This window comes from Tachysurus fulvidraco, chromosome 14, assembly GCF_022655615.1.
Source record: "Tachysurus fulvidraco isolate hzauxx_2018 chromosome 14, HZAU_PFXX_2.0, whole genome shotgun sequence".
NCBI lineage: Eukaryota > Metazoa > Chordata > Actinopteri > Siluriformes > Bagridae > Tachysurus > Tachysurus fulvidraco.
In genome coordinates, this window is record NC_062531.1 from 10,401,716 (window position 1) to 10,420,745 (window position 19,030).

The 19,030-nt window shown below is 39.1% G+C and overlaps 1 protein-coding gene across 13 annotated transcripts in view; it reads left to right on the forward strand.

Moving 5' to 3' along the window:
• Positions 1-17,519, forward strand: part of elavl4 (ELAV like neuron-specific RNA binding protein 4) — a 68,031-nt gene extending 50,512 nt beyond the window's left edge. For 10 of the 13 annotated variants that reach the window (XM_027166492.2, XM_027166494.2, XM_027166498.2 and 7 more), the window contains 3 exons: positions 6,825-7,059; positions 10,648-10,686; positions 13,536-17,519. In XM_027166492.2, the coding sequence (XP_027022293.1) occupies positions 6,825-7,059; positions 10,648-10,686; positions 13,536-13,863 (602 nt within the window). In that variant the 3' untranslated portion in view covers positions 13,864-17,519. The remainder of the gene's footprint in view (positions 1-6,824; positions 7,060-10,647; positions 10,687-13,535) is intronic. The other 3 variants (XM_027166493.2, XM_027166496.2, XM_027166497.2) reach the window with 3 other exon arrangements.
• Positions 17,520-19,030: the final 1,511 nt, after the last annotated feature.

The following is a 19,030-nucleotide window of genomic DNA, read 5'->3' on the forward strand; positions in this document are numbered from 1 at the left end:
ACAGATGAAGCAAAATGCCTCTTTAAACACACTTTCTGCTGGCAAAACTCAGCAAATAAACCACTATGTGCATGCATATTTGAGCACAAACATGTCTCCTGACCATAGGAAGTGATCAGTAATGCATGCAAATTCAGATTATGACTTTACTTTATAAACACCTTTATTAATTTTACATATGCTTCTGTGTAGGTGTGGGATATACAGTATAAGGGGACAAGTGAACTACAGCAGCACAAATTGTTGAAAAATCAATGCTAGCTATGACAGAATATTAGCAGAACACCAGTGAGAGTACCCATGTTAAACCTTGTACATCTCTGAATACACACACAATGGCATTAGCATGGTAAGCATTTGACCATAAAGCAATGGAAGATGGTGGCTTGGTCTGATAAATCATGTTTCTTTAACTTCATAAGGGTGTGTGTGTGTGTGTGTGTGTGTGTGTGTGTGTGTGTGTGTGTGTGTGTGTGTGTGTGTGTGTGTGTGCCATGTCATGGAAAAACAAGTTCAACTTAAAGGCTCTGCCGTCTTGGTGCCAGATACCACTGTACACATTTAGAGGTCTTGTGGAGTCTGATAGCATTTTTTTTCTGCTAAGAAACAGTGTCTGCTGAAAATAAATAGTTAGTACTCAAATCGTCAGATTTTTATTGACAATATATACATACACACCACTGTTCATCACTTTCCTAAAACTCATTTTCATACATCCTCCTCACACACAGACACCCTTCTGACGCACTCCACCCCTGCAGGGCCATGAAGGATCCTCCAGGGCAACAGGGCCGTGGGATGCATCCTAATGACTAATTAAAACTGAGTTGCCAGTGATTATGAAACAACAAAGTTTTTTCTGCTCGAGTTGCAGAGCTAAGAGGCTCATTGCCCTGCCTTCACTGAATAAAATCATCAAGCATGGTTTACTGCTCTATAACCAAGCTTTAACCATCATCCAGGGTGTGTGTGTGTTTATGGGAATCTGGGAGCTAATAACCAAGTTAACAAAATAGCTGAAAAATTCAAGTTTTCATGTAGTAGACCTACTTCCAGATTAGTTTAAATTGCTAGAAGCCTCAGTGAGACTTCAGCAACACTCCACCCACATAATACCATTTATATAAGGCTATAATTAATTATCAATCCATACCAGGGTCAAGATCAGTTTCAGTGCAGAGAATTTATGTAATGTGCTATTACTTTTGTATTCGGATTTTCCTCATGTAATTAAGCTGAATACAGTTCCTGTCATTGCAGTTTCCCTAGCAGTATGTTTGCCATGAAGACAGACAGTTCTAAACCTTGACAGCATGGGCCAAAGTTTTCAATGTGCAATGTGGTAACATAATAGATTTATAGACACAACACACATTTGCTAATTGAAAGGGTATTTTATTTAGAATGAAGAGTGAGGTTGGTGGAGTGAAAGAAAAGTTTAGGGATCCTGAATACAGTGGTCCTCTGAGAGTTTTGGTGTGAGTTCTCTGTGGGTGTTGGTGTTTCAGGAGATCATTAGGCTTGGCTGAAGCTTACTGGTTATGCTAATCTCACATACCAGGCAGCATTAAAGGAGAGAAACAAACAAGTTTCTAGGAGAAGCGCATCTTTTCAAGACAGACTCCACCTTGGAGTAATGGTAATGTTTGGATAACAACTTGATGTATCACAAATTCCTGCAAGATGAAGCTCTACCAATTTAGCCTTGTCCAGTTACACATGGACATTTTTTTATTTTGGCCACAGGTGCTGTCCTTGGTCCTGAATTGCCAGTGCTTTAGGAGAGGCAATCTCATTGGTGTTCGATTGTAATGAGCTGATTTGCATTTTTTGCACTGTAGTGCCAAGAACATCAACAGAACGAGATAAACCATCTTAGAAAGATTAGAGAGGTGCTAAGAGAACATGACTTTGCTTCAATCATGGGTTGAAGATATGCAGAGTACTAACAAGCACTAACTAGAGAGAGATGGGGGAAAATGATTTGCAACAATAGGATGTATCATAGTAATTACAGTATGGTGGCAAATCATGGGATTGTATTTTGTGGCTTTGCTAGAAGTCCTCTGGCTTCTTAAATACTGTAGAAACTCATATTGAATATAACCTCCTTAGCACCCTTGGCACTCGACAGGGTCATCGTCCTCCCATTCCACATCAAAAATAACCACATTGCCCAGCACCTGGCAAAATAAAAGGGCTTAAAAGTTGTAGGAAAGCTTTCCAGTAATGAAGAGGTATTTTACTAACTCGTGAGATCTACAAAGAAGACCAGGTGTCTAAAACTGCTGTCGTAGACAGTAAGATACTAAGAAGATCTGGCCTGGACATTAAATTTCTTTTCCTTTCAAGTGGAATCATAAGCTGTGATGTATGTCTGCTCATCTTCCAGTCATTTGCAACTGGGACATCTAAACATAACCAAAGGACAAACAAATATATTCTAAAATACTGAAAGGGTCAGAAGTGTAGACCACCAAGTGTGGCAGTTTTGTGTAATCGTGTCCCAGGACAAGTAGTGATTCTAATTATTCTGGGTTCTGGCTTGTGTTATAAGCAGTACATCTAGTAACTAATTTTCCACACTGTCCTCCTTTATGTAACTGTGATTAGGTCATTATGCACTACAACTTGAGTCTATAGAGTTCCTTATAATATAAATCCAGGGATGTAGGGGGTGTTGCAGCAGCTGGTCAATAGCACAGTACTATGGTCAAACTGAGCAGTACACTACTTGTTAAAAGGCTCAGTAGTGTCCTGAAATTCTGTGTTGTCTATCAGCTTCAATGATAGCTCTTTGTAATAAGAGGGCTATGCTGTACTATTTTATTCAAATTTTCAGTCATTAGCAAGGTCCTGTCTTAATATCCAGAAAGCCACACTGGGATCATTTTCATTTTGTGAGTTTTTCATATAAATTAGACTAAGAGTAGAATGAGAAGAAGGGGAATGGCCATGTCACAAACTGGCCCTAGTAGGTTGACTTTCTCATGTGTTGGGGGGACACAGAATCATTGGAACATACATTCTGAAAGAAAAGATTTCAATATCCACAGGTCAGTCAAGGTTAAAATAAAGCAGCACAGAGAAAATAAATGAGCATTCAACTAGCACAAAGGATAAGAAGTTTGCTTATGGCAGAATTTGCCACAATACATGTAGGCAACCCTCTCAGATTTTATTTCACTTCCATTGACGTTTACTCTGCTCAAGGTGCAGTTTGATGATGGCTCAAGAAGTGGTGAGATGGGTTGGCAAACATTGCATTATCTAATCATGGTTTCGAAACATGTGGGTGGGGCACCAAATTGGTATACTTTTTCATTGTTTCATGCTTAACCTAGTTAGCAGCATTATATCAGGCTACTCTGGAGCCACTTAAGATAACATGTAGAGGGTGGTTTGTGCATACCTTTGGTTCAATTGCTAAATATTCAGAGCAGCTCTTTTTTTTTTTTTACACAGAGCAGTCAATATGGGTCTTTCATCAATGAGTGCCAGCATTATCGATCCGGAGCCTCTTACAAGCTGCTGTTGTTTAAACAAAATCAGTCTCCATGACATTTCTCCTACACAATACCTATAGAAAACACTATAGAAAAAATAAAGACAGTATATCTTTTTCCCTTTTCATCGTTCTTTATTGTCTCTGGAAAAGAAAGAATCATTAATCTACTGTAGCACTGCAGTGAAAACGAGACTTCCAACTGGGATGTTAAGATACAAATCATCAGAAAGACATTAACAACCAAGGAAAAAACACAGCTTGAATGTGTATATGATGAGTAAATCATATTAAATTAAAAATGAGTTCAACAAAACAGGGTGTTTTAAAAGTCTTTATACAAGGGGAAATTAACACTTTTAACAGCAAAATGTAACAATATGTTTTAAATATCCTATAGATGATTGACATTTCTTTGTAAACACACTACAGAGATGTTTCTCTCAACTTTGACCCCCAGTTTGGCAACAGTGTTGTGTGTGATGTGCTTGCCACATTTCCTCTTAATGTCCTTCCCAACAGTTTCCTGATCCAGCCATGAGAATTTCAATAAATTGTTCTTTTGTCAAAGGTAAATATATATGTATGTATATGTAAACTCAGTAGGAAATATTCGGAAGATATTTTTCTAAAACCTGTTCATTTCCCCATAAATATCGAGACTTTAAGTACATCCTGTAAAGTCAATACACTGGTAAGGGGCGACAGGCTAAGTGTGGCTCGTTGCGTCAGATTTCTTGTCCTTACAGACTTTCAAATGCAATCTTTAGCAGCTAAAGACGCTAAACTTCTTTAAAAGCATCCGGTTTCTGCTCTTCATTCTGATTAGGCTCTTCCCACAGCATGCTTCTCACCCTCAGACTATTTAACATGCTACCGTAAGAAATGCTCCATACTGTTGGCACAGCCACTTAAAAGTGAGCGAATAAGAGAAGATGGCAACGTGCTTAAGTTCAGAAAGAAGAGCGAAAGCTTTCATTAACAGCCAAGCCTTCAGATCTTCTCTCTGTTCCCAGTGGAACATACTTTCCCGTTTGCTATCTCTTTCCTCCTTTCTCGCTCTCTGTGAACAGTGGGCGTGCAGTGGAAAGTGCTTTGTCAGGCCGTAGCCCTGTGTGTGCGTGTGTGCATGTGTGTGTCTGGGTTATTATTAAACCAGACATTCTCTTGCAATGCATGTGCTGTGGTGAGATAAGTACAGTTAAAAAGTTACATAAGGTGCAGGCTGAATACCGAGAGAATAGTGCAGTTAAATGACACATTGCAGCCGCAACTCTGTTCGGTTGATGATAAGTGCTAAAAGAAGCTGAAAGTACCCATGTCCCCAGTTTAAGGCCAGCGGCTGCCTTTGTTTTGTTAGACATTTTATAATACCTCCGCTGAAGCGAGCTTATTATGAGAATGAGAAACCTAAAGAGCCTCAGAAAAGTAAAGCGCCATGAACATAAAGGTGCTCAATTTGCATTCTTGCCTAATGAGCACCTTAATGTTGCTGTGCTTTATTACTGAGAATCATCCTTTTATTTCAGTTTCTAATTTTAGATTTTGTAAAGGACTGCTATTTTGCTACATGATGTTGTCCATGATGGTCAGTGTCTTTTGTAGAATAGGAGAATTGGGCATCATGGTTTTGTTACAGTTAGTTTTAATAGCTCACCTTTGAAAACAGCCTGACTATGTGTGAGGTACAGCTTCATACAATCTTCTTTCATTCTCTTATTCGCAGATGTCCACATGTCCACCAAAGCAAATATGTCAAAACACATCAACACTTAAAACAGGATAGATAATCATTACAGAATTATGTCATAAATAATTCTCAGTTAAACTAAAAAAGAACTCACTCAAACTGTGTTTGTTTCTAATCTTCAAATCTAAGATACAGCTCTTTTTTTTTTTTCTTTGTTTCTGAATCTGTGTCTTGTCAGACGAAAGAGATGTCATCTCATTCTGCTATCTAACAATTCTGGATTGACCTAAGTTTCACACAGCAGAAAGCAGGGAGTCTAGCAATGCATCCAATTGGTGCAGAATAATGTATGTGCTTGCTTTATTTCTGTCTTTCCTTCTGTCAGGCTAATTAAACAGAACAGGTTGTGGGAAGGCTGGGAGACAGAAAGGAAAAGCTGTCAGGGATGATGCTAGCAAAGAGAGAAACAGTACTGGAGATAGAGAGAGAGAGAGTGAGAGAGAGAGAGAGAGAGAGAGAGAGAGAGAGAGAGAGAGAGAGAGAGAGAGAGAGAGAGGCTGAATGAAAGCTTGTTGCGTGGAAGAGACTGTGTACAAATGTTTGCTTCCAGAGCTGCATATATCAAAAGTGTCTGATTTGAATACTAAGATGGAGTAACAATAAGACAGCACTAACAGTATGCTCCAGCAAGAAAACCCCAAACAGAAACCGTCAATACAAGAAGCAAGAACGTAGTGTGAAGTGACAATCTAAAAACGTGTGGGTATGTGTGTTTGTGTGTAGACATGCCAGATCTGGAACACATGCATACACTGTCTTACTTTCACACACACACACACACAAACATGCATTATGCAAATGGTCATGTAGACAAGTCGTCTCCGTGCTCTCCTCCCTGAAGCAGTAGGAAGTGTCTCATTAAAAAGCAACCAAACAAAAGGCCTCCCAGCCAGACTTTTTTAAATGTTACTTTCAGGTGGCGGTCAAAAAACATTGCCTAGGAAACCACAGAAATGTCAGTGCACACAGCATGCCACGAGGTAGCGTGTGGCCGTCAGCTTGTGCACGCCTCGCAGCTTGAGACAGACTGGGACACGATACCCTTACATAGTACTGGGAACAATCACCATCACCAACCCCCTTAACCCAGCCACACACACACACACACACACACACACACACACACACACACACACACACACACACACACACACACACCATTTCCACATGAGCAGGCAGGTGCAAACCAATACAATATCTTCATTCTCTCATGAAAAAAGGAAAACAAATTACACTTCTCCCTGACAGTGGCAGAACGCAGGGAGGCCAATGAAATCTAGCTGTTCCCTCACGACTCGCTTGCATAATGCAATGCCAGCAATAGCAGCTATCACACATGGAACGCACATCACTGTCATGCAACATTTCCGACATCAAGTCATGGGGCCCGGTTTTCCTATCCCACTATGAATGCATCTAATATTTGTGTGTCTAAGAGAGAAAGGTAATGTTTGGGCAAGGATGCCCATGTTAGATTCTCTAAAGGTGTTTAGAACTATATATGTATCGGTGTCTTGCTTCAAGTGAAAGATGGTGGAGATAAACAGAGCCTGTGTTTGTGCTATTTTGGCCCCTCAGGTGGTTCGCGTGGTGTAGGCTTCATTCGATTTGATAAGAGAATAGAGGCTGAGGAGGCCATAAAGGGCCTGAATGGACAGAAGCCCTCCGGAGCGGCTGAACCCATCACCGTGAAGTTTGCCAACAACCCGAGCCAAAAGACAAGCCAGGCTTTGCTCTCGCAACTCTACCAGTCCCCCAACCGCCGCTATCCTGGGCCCCTGCACCACCAAGCCCAGAGGTTCAGGTAAACCCAGCCAGCGAGGCTGCAGACCAGCAACTTCTTCACTAAAGCTATCAATCTGCTATAATTCTACTGCATGGTGTCTCTAGAGTCTTATTAATCTAGTGAATCATATGCAACATTAATAAATTGGTGGTTGCTCTGTTATTATTAAGACAAAATGAGATTGGATACCAGTTACACTGTTCCTTATCTCTAGCAATGGAAAAAAATGCATACATCTTAATTGCATAAACGAAAAAATATAAAAACAGCTATAGATTAGGTTAACCCTAACCTGAAATTTCATGGTTTCATTTTTGTCTTAAAAACAGAATCTTCTGTAGAGAATATACACAAATTCTATGTGAAAAATGTCCCATTCTAGAAAATTTCATCAGTACAATTTGGCCACAGATTGAATGTAATAAAAGGCAGTGGTCCTTCATAATGTCTCCTTGAAGATTCTGTGTTTCTCACACCATGTTCTCTTTCTTTCATTTCACCAGTCCCCATTAACTGTCTATAGCTGGCTAAATTTAAAAAAAAAAACTCATTTTTATTAGTATTATAAACAAGTTGGTTTTAGAGGTACAGTGTTACAGTAGCATTTCAAAAGCCTCACTCATGTAATGTAAGCATTTATTTGTTTGTACTGCACTCACCTATTGGTTTGTCATTTAAGTGTTAGCATGAACGTGTCACACATGCCAGTTACCGCTGTACAGCAATGCCAGTAGCAGTAATAAGTAAATAATCCTTCTTACATTGCAAACAATTGTAAACAAACTGAATATATATGAAAATGTTGTCTTACATTTGCATTAATTAGATAGCCACAAAACATGCCATTGTGTCTTTGTTTGGAGACACACTCTAAAACTAGGCTCAAATAGCCTTGCAAATGTCTCAGACACAGAAGCCTGCTCTTGCACCTCCAATTAACCTATTTATCCATAGTGCAACCTGCCCAGCTAATTACGCTGGCTTGAAAAAGCTAACTTCTCCCTATTATGCTTTATAAGGATTGAAAATGCCAGTAGAGTTCTGTGTTGTGTTGTCTATTGTTTTTCTAATTTATTATTCTAATTAGTAGTCGCCATAGTAGTAGAAGTAGTAGTAGTATTTGCATCGTTCGAGCTTATAACCACCAGACACATTCAGGTCTTATAGTGGTTTATTATGCATTTCCTGCATTTCTTTAGAAATACACAGTAGAATGTTCAGAAAAGCCTCATGCTTCCACAGTTTACTCTGCATCATTCCACAGCTCTCAATTAGTGCTTTGCTTTTCACTGCTTGTTTGTTCTTTTACTTGTCTGGTGTTCCCATACTAACACTGCATGTTTTAGAATTCATTCCTCCCATTAAATTCTATATATATTTATATAATCCTCCAATTATTTCACTTTTTTTATCAATATGCCTTTATATTGCACTTTCTTTCTTTCTTTCTCTCTCTCTCTCTTTCTCTCTCTCTCTCTCTCTCTCTCTCTCTCTCTCTCTCTCTCTCTCTCTCTCTCTCTCTCTCTCTCTCTCTCTCTCTGTTCTCCTCTTCTGATCTCCTTCAACATTAAATGCAACTTTATGTAGCTTCTGATACACAACAGCTGTCACTCCTACTTTCAAGACACTGCCACCCAACTGCCCATACAAGCCCAGTCCTCCCTCCTCTTTTTGTCATTCTGTCATCCCTGTTTCCACCCACTCTTTTCCATTTCAGCTAAATGCCATCCCATTTCTTAAACTACTTATGGCCATGTAATCTAACATACATTAATATGACATTTGAGTTACAGATTAAAATGACTTTTTTGCCATTTTAGCATCACCCTTTCTTCTCAGTGACTTCCCTACATTATCCCTAATGACCATTCGATGCTTTTTAATCATTTCTCATTTCAATCACTCCTCATGCTCCTACTGTGACTAGTTAATGCGTCGGTGAAAACTGTAAATCAGCTTTCCATAAACTGGAATTTTTTAAGTCAAGTTTGTATTTGATTAGCTGGACTATTACATGTAGGCATAAAGGCTTGCATTTAGTAGGAAGCAGGAAGATTGATGTGGCTATGTTCGCATAATTTTAAGCACCTTCCAGTGGAAATCTAATCTTTATAAAATCATATGAGCTACTTTTATTGGTGATCCCAGATCAGATAATTAGCTTAAAGGTGATTATCTAAGTGTAATACGAATAGGATTTATTTTTATTTAAACACAACACTTGGCTGCACATATAGTACATCATTTTTGTCATTATCCAGATGTCAGATTCATGGTCAGCAAAGATATTGCTTAAATAAGCTTAATTGTTTTGTTAGGAAAACAAGAGTGACAGAACAGTGTAACAGTTCAGTGACAGACGATAGTGTAACATATTTTCATTGATTGGTGTAAGTGGATTATAAGCCATAAGTTGCTGATTTTCTAATCGTGTGCAAGTGGGTCATTTAAGAACAGAGGCATGTTCTCACTGATGACTTTTTAATGTTAACTTTATTCATATGGCTACACAGTGTGTGTGAGTGTATATGTGAGGGAAACCTTTGCATTGTGGGAAAGCGTTAATTAGCCTTGTCGGCCATCTTGAAGAAGCTTAATAGGGACATAAGAAAGGGCCAGGCCTCGTGAGGGACGGGGGTCGAGAAGTGGCCAAACAGACTGGAACCCAAAATGAGAGTGACTGATGGGGAAGAGAGTCTAATGCATCAGCCCAGCAGGTCATCAGGGCTAATGAACAGACTAGAGAGTAAGAGAGAGAGAGAGAGAGTCAGAGAGAGAGAGAGAGAGAGAGAGAGAGAGAGAGAGAGAGAGAGAACCACCTTGATTTAATATCCTATTATGTCCTACCTCAAACTTCATTCAAATGTCATATTAAATTACTGAACTTTTCCCTTGCGCTAAAAGGTGTAAACCTCTGGAGACAATGTCATTCATACCGCCAGCATATCATCTCTACATGAGCCTGAACATGTCATGAATTTTTTCTAAGACAGTTAATTTGATGTTAATAAATTTCCTTTGTGTCATAGTGCTTCAAATCCGTTTTCAGTCATCTGCCACAAATACAAAACCATTACAAATACCTCAGCATAGCTGATAATAAATTGGTCATTCAGTTGCAGATAAATCAGTTAATATCAAACACACGAAACAACAAAAATAGGAGACAAATTTCAAAATTAGAATCTCAGCTTGTCTTAGATTGATAAAAGACGGATATGTTTAGTATTTGATTATTTTTTCATTAGCAGAATCTCACAGATAAACCAAAATTTGATTATACCTAGCAGTTATATGTTAAAGCAAGAGATTTTAGACAAACATTAATGCTCAGGTCATAACAACGCTAGACTCTTAGCCTTAGGCTATATTAGCTGTGCTGTTGACTCTATCAGGCATCAGGTGGGCCTTCCAACTCAGAGTTAGTGCCTGATTCTTGGCTAGCATAGTGGTTGACTCTGCAACATGCCTGATGGGGCAGAACAGTGTAATGGGCCATTGCTGGATGGGCATCTTCTTCAGCGAGTCAGGGCTTTAGCATTAGTTCCACTGGGTGAGTAGACCATCTGCCTTGCATTAACATCAGAACCCTCCTTCTCTTCACAGGCTGGACAATTTGCTTAATATGGCCTATGGCGTTAAGAGGTAATTAAACTTCACCGAATGCCAGATGTCCATGTTGAAAAAATGATTTCTTTTTCATTTGATTCTTCATTTTCTGAAGTCACTTGCATCTGATTCAGTTCAAGGTTTTTCCCTGTCTCTTAAGTTTGATTTTAACTTGATTCTGCTTGATTTCAAACCACCAACCACTCTAGTCTTTACAAATATTCAAATTATCTTTTATAATTTTAGTGAAGAGTATGCATTGTTTGATTCTGATGACTGCGTAATTTTGAGTTTTTTGGTATTTTCTGTGTTTTACTATGTGTAACTTGTATTGAGATGTGGTTGCCACAGGATTCAGGGTCTCGAACCCAAACTCCGCCGAGCTTGGTATCTTTACAGATACACCAATGTGATTTAGCACTATTCCAAACTCCTGTAAGCCCTGCTATAGTGATATTGACAGCTTTAAATCCCTTCGAGGTGGAACTAAATCTGCTTGCTTGTACCTATTTTTACAGCAGTTTTACAGAACAGGCATCTGTAAAGCTTTCTACAGGCTACAAAGCTGCTTTGAAAGTAAATAAAATGAGCAGAGTTGCTCAGTGAGATTCATTAAAGGTTTCCTGCCATTCTGATGTAAACGCTTACCCCAGCACCTTTAACGTTCTGTCCTATTTTTGGTTGGAGTGGGTACGAGTGAGGCGGATGGCGGGTAAGAGTTCTCCTGGATCCCTGCAGGAAACAAGTGTTTCACTGCAGCTAGCACAACCTCTGATCACTTGGGTTTTGCTCATGTACAGTTTTGCTCCTTTTGTGCTTATGATTTATTAAATATTTCAGCATTTCCTCAAAAAAATGAATGTGCTGTGATAGATGATATTGCCCTCAAAGTGACTGCAATGTAAAATTCTCTTTTTTGTGTCAGTAGCATATGTTTGATACCTGTCACAGATAAAAAAAAAAAAAAACATTTGCTCACCATAAAATACTCTCACTTACTTTATAAAAAAGGCTGCCTCTTGAAAATACAGAACATAAACTATAGCATTGAGAACTTTGCCTGCTTCTCCCCTTATTCAGACATTTGTGGGGGCATTTTTTATACAAAGAAAATAATATAATTACAAAAGCTACACAGTGAATCGAGCAAACCTAAAGAATGAAACAGTATATGCAAACAATGTAGAGAGTATTTGAAGCGACAACCCATCTTTCACAACAGAGAGACAAAGCATGCATATTATTTACTCTGAACGTGATTAGCTGTCAAAGTGGCGGAGACAGCTGTGCAGAAATCACACGATCCTGTTTTCTTCTCGAGGGAGCACAGGGCTGAAGGAGAGGCTTCGCTTTTCATAGTGCGCATGGTGGGAGGTAATTAACAAAGGAATCCAAGCTTGTGAAAGTGAGCAGCAGCAGGTGAAGGTGGACAGCACGGGAGGGTCAGTCGCTTGTTGCTATGCAACTCCTTGTCCAACAGTTCGATGTGGTAGATAGAGCAGTGTGTGCGTGGCCCTGTTGGAGCAGACAGGAGCCTCCTCTACACTCGTGTTAAGCTGGGCTGGTCCTTACACACTTGTTCTGAAGATGACTGGCATCCAAATTACCATGCAGACTGTTTTTTTGTCCTCCCCACCTTTTCTTCTCCAAGATGAGTAATGGCACCAGATTCATTATTTACACAGAAACACGCCGTAATTGAAGTTATGAGATGGTTGCTTGTCAGGGAACTTAAGCAAGCTGATGCACTATTATACGCCTTGTTTGCATAATGAGACATGGCCGGCGTGACACTAAAGGGAGAAGAAGCAGGCTTATCGACTTTGTTGGGGCACAGCAGCTACAGCACAGATGAAATATCTGAGTAATTCTTGGCAAAACAAGAAGCAGGGAATTGGCTGGCCCTGCAGTCTGTACAACGTTATCGATCACAGTCATACATTGCGGAGCTGCCGGGGGTGTGGGTGGAATACACTCTGTTCCCAACGCCAGGCACCTAGAAAGCATTGCTTGCATTTTCTACCCGCTGACTGCTGTTTTCGATCTCCCACACCCAACCTGCGTGCGCACACACAGACATAAACACACACACACACACACACTCATATGCAGATGCACACACACATGCAACCTTGTATTCGCTACCCACAAAGGTTTCATCAGAGCCATCTGATCTGCAGCAAAGCGGAAATCTCAATTAATGCACCCCAATAATGCCTATAGTCATTCCTGGAGAGGTGGCATACGAAATGAACCTTTTATCCAATTTACCTTTTATTTAAAGTGGAAATTTCTTTTAAGCGGAAAGGCAATTAAGTGAAGTCAACTGAGCATTCAAATCTCTGTATCAAGAGAAAGAAAGGGCAGAAAAGGAAAGCTTACAAGAGGTATGAGAACAGATTTACTCAGTTGCATTCCAAATCTCCAATGAATTTGGGAGGTATTAATGTGATGAGTTCCTGCAATTTGGGCTCTCCAATAAGAGCCACTCAGGAAGGCAGTGAAAGAAAGGAGCATGTATCTGTATGAATGGTATTTTTATACGGCCCTCCCACAGTCTAGAGTACAGCCTTTTCAGACTGCATACAAAAGCGCCTTCCTTTCAGAATGAAACAGATATTGAATCTCTAAATCGTCTTAAATCAGAAGCAATAGAATAAAAGATGCTAACATAACAGAGGGGCAGCTTGTAGAGTTAATGTGGTGTTCTAATGTGCTAGAGATGTGCAGCCTTGTGTGTTAAAGCTTGTGCAAAAAAGCTTAGGTCACTCAGCCAGCTCTTTCCAATCATGCTTGCTACCAAAAGTGCAAAAATGTTGTTTATGTGCTACTGCAGAGCTCTCACTCCTATTCTGTGTGTGTCTCTCTGCCCCTCTTGTTCTCAGGTTCTCTCCCATCACCATAGATAGCATGACCAGTCTAGTAGGAATGAACATTCCCGGGCACACCGGCACTGGCTGGTGCATCTTCGTCTATAACCTGTCTCCAGACTCAGATGAAAGTGTGCTGTGGCAGCTGTTTGGGCCGTTTGGTGCCGTCAACAATGTCAAGGTGATCCGAGACTTCAACACCAACAAGTGCAAAGGGTTCGGCTTCGTCACCATGACGAACTACGACGAAGCGGCTATGGCTATCGCAAGTCTGAACGGGTACCGGCTGGGCGACCGCGTGCTGCAGGTTTCCTTCAAGACCAACAAGACCCACAAGTCCTGAACTCCCTCCCCACTGTCGTGTAGCCCCGTCAAACACACCACTACTAACACCCACCTCAGCCCACACAGCTAGTCTACAACAGACAGGAACACAACCAATCCACCAACTAAACAGGACTGGATATGGCTTATAATATAACTTTGGACCTATAAGCCAATGTTGCCTAAGTATTACGAAATTGAAAATGGAAAATATTAATGATTTGGAAGACCTGTAAGTGGTACAGGCATTCTGTTGTATATCTTTTCCGTTCTAGTGATTGTTCCTTTGATTTCTCCTCTCTGTAAACAGTAGCAAAACCAGACCGCCCTTATTTCAAAGAAGAGAATGCCTTTCTTCTGATTGTACTCTCTTGATTCAGGTTTTCCTTTTGTTCTCTTTTAAATCCGGATCCACTGTCGTTAGTATAACACCTCCCTGGGAAGAGAATGGGAGGGGGCTCTTTTTAACAAATTGGTGATCATTCATTCATTTCTTTTGGTGTATATTATTAAGTCCCCCAAGTAAATTAACAGGGATGACACCATCCCTTTTCTCTAACGGAAAAGAAATTTCTAACATTGTTTTGTTTTGTACTGCAAACAGAACACGTCTTTCCTCACGAGGGATCGGGAGATAGGGAGAGGGAAGGGATGGGTTTGCACTCCTGTTGACAAAACAACACACACACACACACTGTTGCCAAAGAGAAGATCTCTTTGCTTGAAAATGTGTTTAGAAAAAAAAATTTAAAAATAAAGAGAAAGAAGATCTATTTTTATAAATAATGATTAAAATAATAATTATTGAAGAATTTTTACAAGAATCTGGATTTGAAAAAAAGAGAAAAATATTTTGACTGGCTAATTAGGGGTTGGGGGAGGGGTCAGGTGCCACCTTGTCTTGTTCGTTCTGCCGTGGTACTTTTTAGGATCAAAGGTTGTTTGTTTTTCGGGGAGAACCAGATTGGCAATGGTTTTGTAGACGGATGGTTTTATCAAGGATTGCAAATTCAGGCAGGTAATTTTTCATAGCACGTAATTGTTCAACAGCGATCCCCTTTAGGCGAGGGATAGGGTCTTCCCAGGCCTGAGGCATCCTCACAGTCAAGAGCCCAAAGTAAGGCCACACATTGTCCACTCATTTTCTTTCCATCATCAGTCTGTTGGATATCAGTAACACATGCACACGCACATCTCCATTTAGAAGACATACATTCTTATGGTTCCTTTCGCTCTGAGTTTGTGATATTGCATTCGAGATATAATTCCTTTAGCGATCAACTGTAGGTGCTATATTACATGGGTCACATATCTTAAATATCCAAGTTTGTTGTTCTGTGTGCTATTTAGAGAACAAAAAAAGAAACTTCAATGTTGGCATTAAATTGAGCTGCTGTTTCCGGTTTGTTTACTTCAATTGCCGGCCCCCATCTGGTACACAACAGTGATGCCAGATGAGCAAATCTGGGCCTTGTAAGAATCACTTAACAAGTTTTCTTTGGCTTGCTGACATATAGGTTACTTGCTGAGTGTACAGCGTTTGTCAAAATTAAAATGATAATTAGCTAGTTTTGTTAGTCTAGTATTTGTTTCCTCAAAGGATCTATTACAAATGTGTCTTTCTTTGTTGTGTACAAATAGATGATATATAGTCTACATTTGTTTTACAATATCTATAACTATCTGAGTTGTCACTGTTTTTTGTTCGAGCTTGTCTTTTTTCATATGAAAACTTTATGAAGTGATGGTTCATTTAATTAGAAAACTCGTGAGGAATCCTGTTTAATATGTTGTCATGTCGCTTGTGGAAAAAAAAAAGAAAAATTGGACTCATTTTTTTTTCTGTTTACCGCCGCGGCAAAAGAAACCTAAAAAAAATCGTTTCTTGGAAATATGTATTTATTTATTGATTGATTGATTGTTTTAATGATTACATTATTTATTTATCTTGATTATTTATTTATTTATTTGTTGTTATGTTGTCTGTGTTTTTGTGTGATTCTGGTACAGGGAGGGGGTGTTTCTGAGCTAAAGGGAACAAACGACTAGGGGAGATACTCTTCCATTAGTCCTGTGCACTGAGAAATTTTAGTACGTTTGTGCTTTGTACCAATATATCAAAATTACAATATAAAAAAGTTTAAAAGTCAAAAACTAAAAAAATGTCAAGAGGGTGAGGCTCTTCCCTTATTACTAGAAACAGTTACTCGCTATGCATAACCTAGTCAATAGTTAAATTTGCTATTGCTTTTTTCTTGTCTTGTTAAACATAAATCTTTAAATCTTTTTCAATAAAGTTTAGTCTTAATAGAATGTTATAACAGTTGTTCTGGTTCAATATAACCTGTGATAAGTTTGTGTAGTTTTAAAAGCCGCTTCCCGCCCTCCCTCCACACACTACCGTTGCTTTGTGATCCAACTTTATGCAAAAATGTGGGTCTTAAACATAGTTTCTCATGGATTTGTATGACATCCAACGTTTTAGGCTCAGCTGCCTTGATTTGATTAATTATATGGTATGTCAGTTGTTTAAGTATTATTCATTGCATTGGACCAATCAGTGGAGATTAATGTAATTTAACCTTGATTTAAACTAATTCCATCATTTGCATATGACATCACAAATCCAAAAAAGGAAAAAAAAAGAAAAAAAAAAAAAAACATTGACGCTGATTGTACTGGTTGAAGTGAAATAGCTATAAGAAGATGATATTTGATAGATGACACCCATTATATATTTTCTAATATATAGTCTATTTTGAGAGGTAAATTTAGTGAATGGCTCTTTGAGAGTACGGCATCAGCTCATGTTGAGATAGAACTTCTGTGAATGTTAGAGGATTTTAGCTATTTAGAAGCATTCATACACAATTTATCATTCATCCATTTGTTCAGAAATCAATCCATCCTCTGCTCCATGTGCTGAGCAGTAGCACAGACCTCCTCAGACCCCACCGCAGGTGGGAGGTTAAATTATGCAACGACCCTGGTAGAATGTTGTTCTGATGTATGATCTAATTTCCTACGTCACTTCCTCCTCTATGCTCATGGCATCACCCTCCATTAGTCTGTGTATAACTGGGATTGAGTGAGTGAGCGTGTGCATGTGTGAGTGTGTGTGTACACGCATGTATGTGGGGTGGGGGGGGTGAGGATGTTTGGAACATGGGGCCATGCCTCCGTGGTACGTGCCCAAATCGCTGTGGCTCACTTTCTCCCCCCGTAGCGCCTTATAGTGGCAGCCTGCCAATAGGAAACCAACAGCCAGTAGTGTAGGAGGGAAGGCCAAGTGAGGAACAAGGCTCTTGTCATTTTTCATTTTCTCCTGAAGATGTGTTTGTTTACTATCTGAGAATCTATAAATCTTTAAAGACAAAAAAGAGTAAAAAAAAAAAAAAGTTCACTGGACCAAGCTGGTCTCTCCTATTTATGTTATTACTTAGCTATCAATTATTGATTATTGTTATTATGATTACTATTATTCTTATTATTCTTATTATTAATCAAATTACTGCGATGAATGACTTCATGTTATCCTTGCTAGTTTAGGTCATTTCTGAAACTGGAAAACAAAATATGGAAAAAAAATCTTGCTGTAAATGTTTTTTTCTTTTTCATAAACTGTTGTGTTTGAATTATTTGTACTTTTGAATGTTGGGACAATAAAATGAGGTGTTAAAAGCTGCGTGGTCTGAGCTGATGTTTAAAGCACATCTATTTGAATTCTTTGTTCAAGTTTCCCTGTGCACATTGCTTGAGTGACTATTACATTTTCTTTAAACTTCAGTGAAGATCTGCTCTACCTGCAACCCCAGCAGAACTAAATGTCACTTAAGCTAATGCTTTAGATATGAATTTGATGATTTTTCAAAATGAGTATAAATGCCATGGTAGCCAAGGTCAAAATCAAAGGCACAGAACTATCTAGTGCGTTATTACATTAATACACTTTCCTTAGTCAATAATACATCACAGTCAGTGTGAGTATTTGAATGAAGTGTGTGAGCACAGTGCCCCCTGCGTATCTGCTGGAGAATTATAAAAATTAAAAAAAAACATACACACTTCAAATGCCACAGCCTTTTTTTTTTTTTTTTTACTAAATATATACAACCTTCTAATCCTGCTATTCATTTCAGCTTAGTGCAATATCAACATATAATAAAACAGTCATCTAATTAATAACACCAAGATACTAATTAACACTGATAGGCTATATTAAGCAGTTATGAGAAAGTAAATGATACTTGTGGAGCCTGAAGTTTGTTTGCTCAGTGCGTGCGGCAGGTTAGAAGGGAATGAAGGAGACTACAATGAGGGAGATAAGTGGTCTGTTAAAGTCCTTCAGCCTGTCCAAGCCTCTCCACACTGTTAGAGACTTAATGAGGTGAAAGTCTCATGAACAGAGAGATGTGATAATATGAGTCACTCGGCACACCCTCCCTCTTCATAGCACAGATGTTAGTGTTAATGCAACAACCAAGCAAATGGCAAAATATCCACCGCATTTACAGCTTGACAGATGTCTTAACGCAGTGCACATATGCAATAACAATAAGGCAGTTTTCCATTCTGTAACACTGTGATTGCTCTGGATGTCTTCCCAAACAGACTTCTAAATTTTCACACACAAAAAAAATTTTAAATTATGATAATAATAATAAGAAGAAAAAATTCACATTGTCATGCTTATAAACAGATGACATTAAATGCCAGGGTTCTGGATGTATTTCATGATTACTCGTGGAAATCAAAGCAAAGCAGACCTAAAAGAATACTCTGTGAAAACATGAATAGGAACTATTACAGTATCTTAAATGAAGAGCTTGAAGTGAATGTGCTGAATCATGAAAGCAAATATAACTCATAAGAGCACTTCAGTGGTGTGAGCAGTGAGACATGCTTGCCAGAGTGTACACACTGCTCACAAGTCAAGGTGCTATTCACACTATTGCCATAGCATCTTAAACAGAAAACTCAGGAGTTTATGGACAGCAGAACATGGCAGTAAACAAAAGCTGTAGCAAATACTGGCTAGGTGAGGAAAAAATGTCAAGAGACCACGCTCGGTGACAGCTGTTACTCTGTATGTTGTTTTTGATGCTGAATGTAATAAAACAATAAAATTTACATTTTTATGGCTCTGGAACAAACTCAGCTCTTTTACATTGCAACCATACTTGATC